We start from the raw sequence: 7,203 nt of genomic DNA on the forward strand, positions 1-7,203 counted from the left end.
TATGTACATACATGCATAACATTAATAACATCACGCCTTTAAATCCCTATTTTGTGTTAACACTACCCATACAAACAGCTAAAAGGAAACAAGTGAAGAGACGAAATTTGTCCGCATCCATTTTCACCTAAATTCTTAACGTTAATGAGATTTACTTTTTATTATCAGGTCAACCTAATAGCCTCACATGTACGTATAACTTCGTAAGAATTTTCTTTCAACTCCTAACCGTTGAGGAGTTGTACCTTCCATCATCAGCTCATTCACATGGGATGATGACTATCAGACGCAAATACTTAAACAGAAGGAAATCCTGTAAGGCCTCTTCGTCCTATAAATCCTGTTTTTTTTTTCTTTTGAGACGATGATTTTGTCTCGCTTTACTTTTTCTATATAGATTTGTATGTATACTAATATTATAAAGAGGAACAATCTATTTTTTTTATATGTTTGTTTGTTTACATATGTAATCGATAAACTCCGAAACTACTGAATCGATTTCAAACATTCACCATTAGAAAGCTACATCATCCCTGAGTAATACAGGCTATATTTAATTCCAGTTGTAACAAGATTTCAGCCTGTGGAAGAAAAAGCCCTGTCGAGATCATTAAAAAACGCTATATATAACCGAATTACACGTGGGCGAAGCCGCGGGCGGAAAGCTAGTATCTTTATATGATTGTAAAAGAGATGTCCATAAATCACGTCTTTACAGTATCTTTATATGATTATTTTATAGTATCTTTATATGATTGTAAAAGAGATGTCCATAAATCACGTCTTTACCCCTAGACAGACCCAAGTCTTGAAGTCTGTAAAGCCACGCTTAGCTGTATAGTTAAATAGGAATTAAGATTTAAATAGAGACAGATTGCTAGCCTATTTCCCTTGACTTTTACGAATCTTCTTCATAAAAAGAAGAATCTCGTTTCAAAGTATGTTCTTCTGAAGACGATGTACATTATCTTCGGGTTTATTGAAGAACGAACGAACGAAGAAAGACAACGCATTTGTATTATCTTTCTATTCTCTTCAACCTTGAATTAACGTAAAGTTATAAAGAGAAAAAATGTTTATAGGTTGGTTTATCCTATTTTTTTAAGCTTTTATGCTGGTCTGATACCGAAGAAAAAACATTGTAGGTACAGTAGCTTCTCTTCCCGTGCCCATTATAAAATTCAATCAAGGGATAGGCAAATAGTTATCTTGGGCAAGCAACCTTTCACTATTTTAATCTCAATACCATTACTAAGCCTCCACATAGCTGTATGTGTGAATTTTAGTCTTTTCGAGTATGTTGGCTCTGTATTTTTTTTTTATATTTATGTAGGTATGTTTATCCTAAGTCGCCCACAGATAAAATTAAAATTGCTTTACTATGTCGAAAACCACTCGGCAGTATACATCTATCATCATCAAGGGAGCTTGGGATCTGCCTGTGACCATAATCTTGGATTGAGTAAGTCAGATTCACACGAAGCGACCCCGTTTGACCTTCGCAAACTTTGCAGGGGAACCTCCCTATTGTTACAAGTTTCTTCCAGTTGCCTAATTATGCGGAGTTTCAGTGAAAAAACATCATTATAATTTCCTCCTACTTAATGTTTCCCTGTGTTGTGGGAACGTCAATACGTTCAATACAATTATTGAAAGATATAAGCTTATAATATTTATGTATTAATAAAACCTCATGAATACTGTTTATCGACGCAGCGGTAGTGTGGCCTGGGTATTGGCTATATACCCAGGTGACCAAAGTGTAATAAAACATCCATTCGTAGTAATATTGTAAATGAGTATAGTATGTATTAAGGACGTCCTGGTCAGACGGACCAGACGAACGAAAGGGTCAGGTCAAAAGTACCCGAAACCGCCGAGCTTGTATGAAGAGAGTTATGAATGTGGACGAAGCGAAAGAAGTATGCAGAGATCGTGGCAAGTGGAAAGAGGTAGTCTCTGCCTACCCCTCCGGGAAAGAGGCGTGATTTTATGTATGTATGTATGTATGAGTATAGTGTTTTTACTTGTCAGTCTGACACGTCAAAACCACAACCGATCTCCATGAAATTTTGTATAAATAACAGTGGACGGACATAGTGTCAAGGTACTTTTCTCGCCGACGGAGCTATCGGCCAGGCCTCTTATATAAATCTGTGTGATTTATCACGTATAAATTTATTTATTTACTCATTAATATATATACATAGTGAACAGACCACTGACTTAGCAACAAAGAGCAATAAGGATGTTCACGCTTTTTATTATGACGTGAAACAGGACAGGCTGGACTCGTATTGTAAGATATAAGCAACCCATCCCGGTTTCGCACGGGTGAAATTCACGCGATCTGTCCTTACTGGAACAGTGTGATTCACACTGTGTGAAGCAACTTAGTTCTATACTTTGTATGAAGTGATAGTATTATTTTTTTAACATATCTTCAGATGATTTCAATTTCCTCCTCCTCCTTATAAGATTCTTCCACCACAAAACAAACAATACATGCAAATTAACCCAAATGTGCTGTCAAAAATATTTAAATTTTCTTTTTAAAACTTCAGCATGCCCTCAACCTGTCACAATATTTACCCATTAATATCTTTGTCAGTGTCCGAGGAGTCGGAATTTCGACTGCTACCACTGCTTGCGCTATTCGTCTTTGAACGGCCAATCTGTAATTATTTTGAAGTCCTTTACTCTCAGCCACTGTTATATAATCCTATTCAAAAGAAAACTAACTGCCCTATAGTTTTTTAAAAATGTTCTTTCATGTATAAAAAATAAAACAAGCCAATTATTTTAAATGCATGTTTAATTATATTGAATAACAACATTATAGCTAGTAGTAACTAAGCAAATTTCTTATTCCTAGATAGAAATATTTCACACAAAATTAGTAACATAGCGCAAAATGTACTTTTAAATTTACTGTACAATTATAGAAACCTAAAAATTTTATGAAAAATTAATTGAACATGAAGCTTAAGACCTAACCTTTCTTCTACTGGAATCAGATTTTTTGTCAGAGTCACTGGTAGTTTGCTTTTGAGTTTTAGATGATTCACTCCCGGACTTGTCCCCTTCACAGCTCTTTCTGGTAGCAGATTCAGTTTGAGAAGATGTGTCATTATTCTTTTTTTGATCACCATCATTTGAGTCTCTAGTCAATGATGTGTCTTTTGCCTTATTATCATCATCTTCATTAGAATCTGAAGTCAATACTAACTTTCTTTGATGGCTTTTAGTTTTCTTTTTTGGTCCTTCTTCTTCATCTGAAGGAATCCCTTTCAGCAAAGAATCTTTTATCTCCTTCAAAACACCACGTAACTGTTCATCCTCTGTGTCAGAACTAGAGGAATAAGTAAGTAACATCTTCTTGGCATGCATACTTTCCATTATATGCTTTCTTTTAGATCTAGGTGTAACCTGCTGATCTCTTCTTTTTTTATCTGCTGGAGTTTTAGGGCTATTGTTGTCTGAGGAATTCAGCAAAGCAAATTTTACTTCATCAGTATTTTTCGTAGGTTGTATCGGTTCCATAGTATTTTCATTTTTAGAATCATCATTTTGTCTCTCAGAATTATTGTGTTGATTTGAATTATCATTATTAACTGGAGATTCGGGTCTGGAATTGGAGGGTGATTTTTCGTTTATCTTTTGCATTATATCACATGCAGCACTTTCAGATTCTGAACTGGATAATAATGCATTCTTTGTTCTTTGAGCAACCTCTGTGATATTTGCAGTAGGGCTGCCTTGAGTGTTTGGCATATGGTTATCATCATTTGCTTTTTCTGATGTATTTTCATTTTTATCAGAGTCTGAATCTTGAAGTAATGCTGTTTTCAACAAACAATGGTTTGCATTATGTGATTTCTTTGGTGCTATATCATCTGAATCAGAGTCATTTAACAATGCATTCTTTACTTTACTAATACTAGATTCACTTGTTTTCCTCTTATCTAAAGAATCATTAACATCATTTTCCAAATTTTCTGTAGGTTTGACAATTTTTTCACAAATCACTAAACCACACTGAGTGATTTTGTTTAAATTATGATTGTCAAGAAATTTTTCTGTTAGTTTTGGTAACTTGTTAACGTTGATTGCAAACTTTTTAGCTTTGAAAGCTTTAACTTCTTTTCTTTTTACTTTCCAATATTCTTCATCTCCTTCGTCGTTTTTAAATTTTTTATTGAAGGTTTTCATACTACTGTAATTGTTTTTGTCAGACTGTTTGGGTGATGTTTCATCATTTTGATTCTTCAGGGTTTTCTTAACTACTTTTTCTAAAACTTGTGGCTTGAGTAATTTGCTTAGACTAACACATTTAATTAAAGGCTTAGTAGTAGTATCTGGGGTTTCACTAGCTTTACTACTATCCCTATTTTCTTCACTTCTCTCTTCACTCTTATGATCCTCCTTGTCACTTGTATCGGAGAGTAATTCATTTGGTTTACTTTTTTTATGATTACTTTTCTCCCCTTTATTATTTTCTTCAATAGTATCATCCAAAATTATATTGTTGGTGTTAGTTTTAGTCCTTAAATTAGAAGACTCATCAGAGCTATGTTCACTAAGTACTCGGATTTTCTTTCTTTTCTTAGACTTGTGCTTGTCTTCTTTCACAGCTTCTCCGTCACCAATTGTATCATCTAATATTTCAATGTTATCATTTCCACTTTTTGTAGATTTCAATTCAGATTCATTGTAAGAGTTGCTATCAGTCTCAGTTATGCTTCTCTTCCTTTTTATCTTTTTGGGAGAAGTAAATGGTGGATGACATACAGATTTTTCTTCCCTTTTGATTTCCAATGACTTTTGGTCTAAAGTATTATTCTCAGTTGATTTATTCTCTGAATCACTGGATAAATCAACTGATGGTAAATTTTTCTTGTTTTCACTATCCGCATGACTAGATGAATTACAATCATTACTTTCAGATGAAGCATTGTTTTTATTTTTACTATCAGATTCTTGACTTGAATCATTATCAGTTGAGAAACATACTTTTTTCTTACTTCTCTTTGCTTTGTTTATTTTGGTTATTACAATTTTTTCACTGCAACTTTCTCCATGCTTTTCACTTTGCTCACATACTTCATCACTTGGTTTGGTTTTGAGATCTGCATTTTCAGAAAGATTCGGGCCAACACTTATTTCTTTATCATCTTTAAAAAATGAACTCTGCGATATATGTTTTTGATCACATTCATTTTCATTAACACTTTCTTTGGATATAGATTTCTTGTGAAGTAAATTGTTCTTCTTACGCAATCTGTACAACTTACAGTCATAATAAACAGGATATTTTTTTACTAGGTCCGATGGCATGCTACGAGCTAAAACTTTCACAGATATGAAATGTTTTAAAGGAACTTTTTTTGCTATCCTAAGTTTTCTTGATTCATACTCAATGTATTCATATTTTTCTTTATGTTCGCTATGGAGATTGCCACTTTCTTTAAGCGACAACTGTTTCCCGCCACTTGACTGGGCTTGCTCTATTATAGTCAGTACTTTTTGTACACCAGTTTCGACATTGACAAGCGATTTCTTGGAGAGTTCGCAAATCAATAGGACTTTTCGGGCTGCCTTTTGTACTGCATGGGAATTTCTTAACTTATCTCTTCGTATTTTTTTATTCTTCAGGTTTTCCGAGCGAACACGTAAATTGGATCCCAATTTGCACAAATATTCCATAGCATCGTTGAGAACGTCGTAAACTGGTATTTCACCCCCAGCCGCCATTCCTCTTTTTCGCTATTGAGATGTAATGTACGATAAACTTCTTGCGTCTTTATCAATTAGCCATCAAATTTAATCTTGATTTGTGAACATTTATTGCGAAATTATGTCACAAAACGTGCTAAAAAACTATAACGCCGAAGGAATGAAATGAAACAAATAATAAAAAAAACCATAGACTACAAGAAACGTCTCATTCCACACAAAATAAAAAATTGCAGTTAAGATTTCTTTTAAACTTCAATAATCTGGGAAGTATACCCAAAAAAACTTTTCAAAATTATAGAGAAAAATGAAAATTAAATAATTTAAGATAAGTTAATGAAAATCAATTGGTTTACATATTGATTTTATTATTAATTCATATGATGCATAGTGATAACAAGCATTCGGCTACTTGTAATGGAACGCACTTTGGTACACGATCTTTTTAACTTGGCTGGGTTACACCTACATATATAAATCTACAGCACAAAATAGCGGCAAATAGGTCTATACTAGATGTATATACATATGTCTATGTATGCATAATTACATAGAATTTGTTACCATTGTAATTGTATGACAAAGTGGATAACAGGCCCAGTGGACTTAAGTTTTCTAATAGGAACACTTTCGTCAATAGGAATAAAAAAACCTACGAGGTACTAGCAATTTTTTGTACTTACCTTTCATGTAAATGGCTGAACCAGCGTTTTATGGTCCTGTTTCGGTATGAGTGGGCTTAGCCACGATTCAAATTCATCGTTACTGTTTATTTAGTGAATTCAATGATAATTAACACACATTATTCCGCTTCAATACCGAAAATTCGGCGAAATAAGCGAGGTAGGCAAACTATCCAAAACAGTCGTGAAAAAGTACCATAGACTAAAGCTAGAAGAGTAGTGACGGGTATTGACAAATTGTGGTTAGAAACTCAGGACTTTGACTTAGCAAGAACCAATGAAATAATGAAGGATAGGAGCCTGACTACCTACATATTTAGGTCAGGATGATAGAGATCAGGAAATTTTAGCATTGATATTTGTTTGTTAGTTAGTATATAGTGGATCAAGGAAGAGTACATAAGGTGTTTTATTCATAATTTTTTTCAAAGCTTATCTTTTTATTAATCGGAATTGTTCTATTTTGTGTCATAAATCAGGTCAGGTTCGTCAACAGTATCATTAATGTCTTATAAAATCTTTTTTTTATCAGTTTCATCACCTTTTCAAATTGTGCTGAAGAAGCGGCCGAGTGTCGAGGGATTGGTGTAAAGCTATCATCTTACCACTTACAGGAAAAGGCTAGCTAGACTGCAAAAATTGTCGCGGTATTAGTCTGCTAATCGGCAATTGTAAGCAAAAGTATTCGTTAAATATTTATGAAATGAGCAGTGCCTTGATACGGGCACTGAAATTTTTATATATGGATTGTGATTGTGTTAACGGGGTGTAAACTGACTGGTTT

The 7,203-nt window shown here is 33.9% G+C and overlaps 1 protein-coding gene across 3 annotated transcripts in view; it reads right to left on the reverse strand.

Moving 5' to 3' along the window:
- LOC106130309 (transcriptional regulator ATRX homolog) overlaps positions 1 to 6,616 on the reverse strand; it is a 31,255-nt gene extending 24,639 nt beyond the window's left edge. Inside the window, exons 1-2 of one of the 3 annotated variants that reach the window (XM_060948053.1) lie at positions 6,420 to 6,616; positions 2,593 to 2,675 (exon numbers count right to left, since the gene is read on the reverse strand). Coding sequence is in view for 1 of the 3 variants with exons in the window: in XM_060948052.1 (XP_060804035.1) it covers positions 2,593 to 2,675; positions 2,998 to 5,754 (2,840 nt within the window). In the remaining 2 variants the exon portion in view is untranslated. Of the gene's footprint in view, positions 1 to 2,592; positions 2,676 to 2,997; positions 5,907 to 6,419 lie in introns of those variants that run through there. The other 2 variants (XM_060948052.1, XM_013329126.2) reach the window with 2 other exon arrangements.
- Positions 6,617 to 7,203: the final 587 nt, after the last annotated feature.

The sequence above is a fragment of the Amyelois transitella genome, chromosome 15 (genome assembly GCF_032362555.1).
Source record: "Amyelois transitella isolate CPQ chromosome 15, ilAmyTran1.1, whole genome shotgun sequence".
Taxonomy (NCBI): domain Eukaryota; kingdom Metazoa; phylum Arthropoda; class Insecta; order Lepidoptera; family Pyralidae; genus Amyelois; species Amyelois transitella.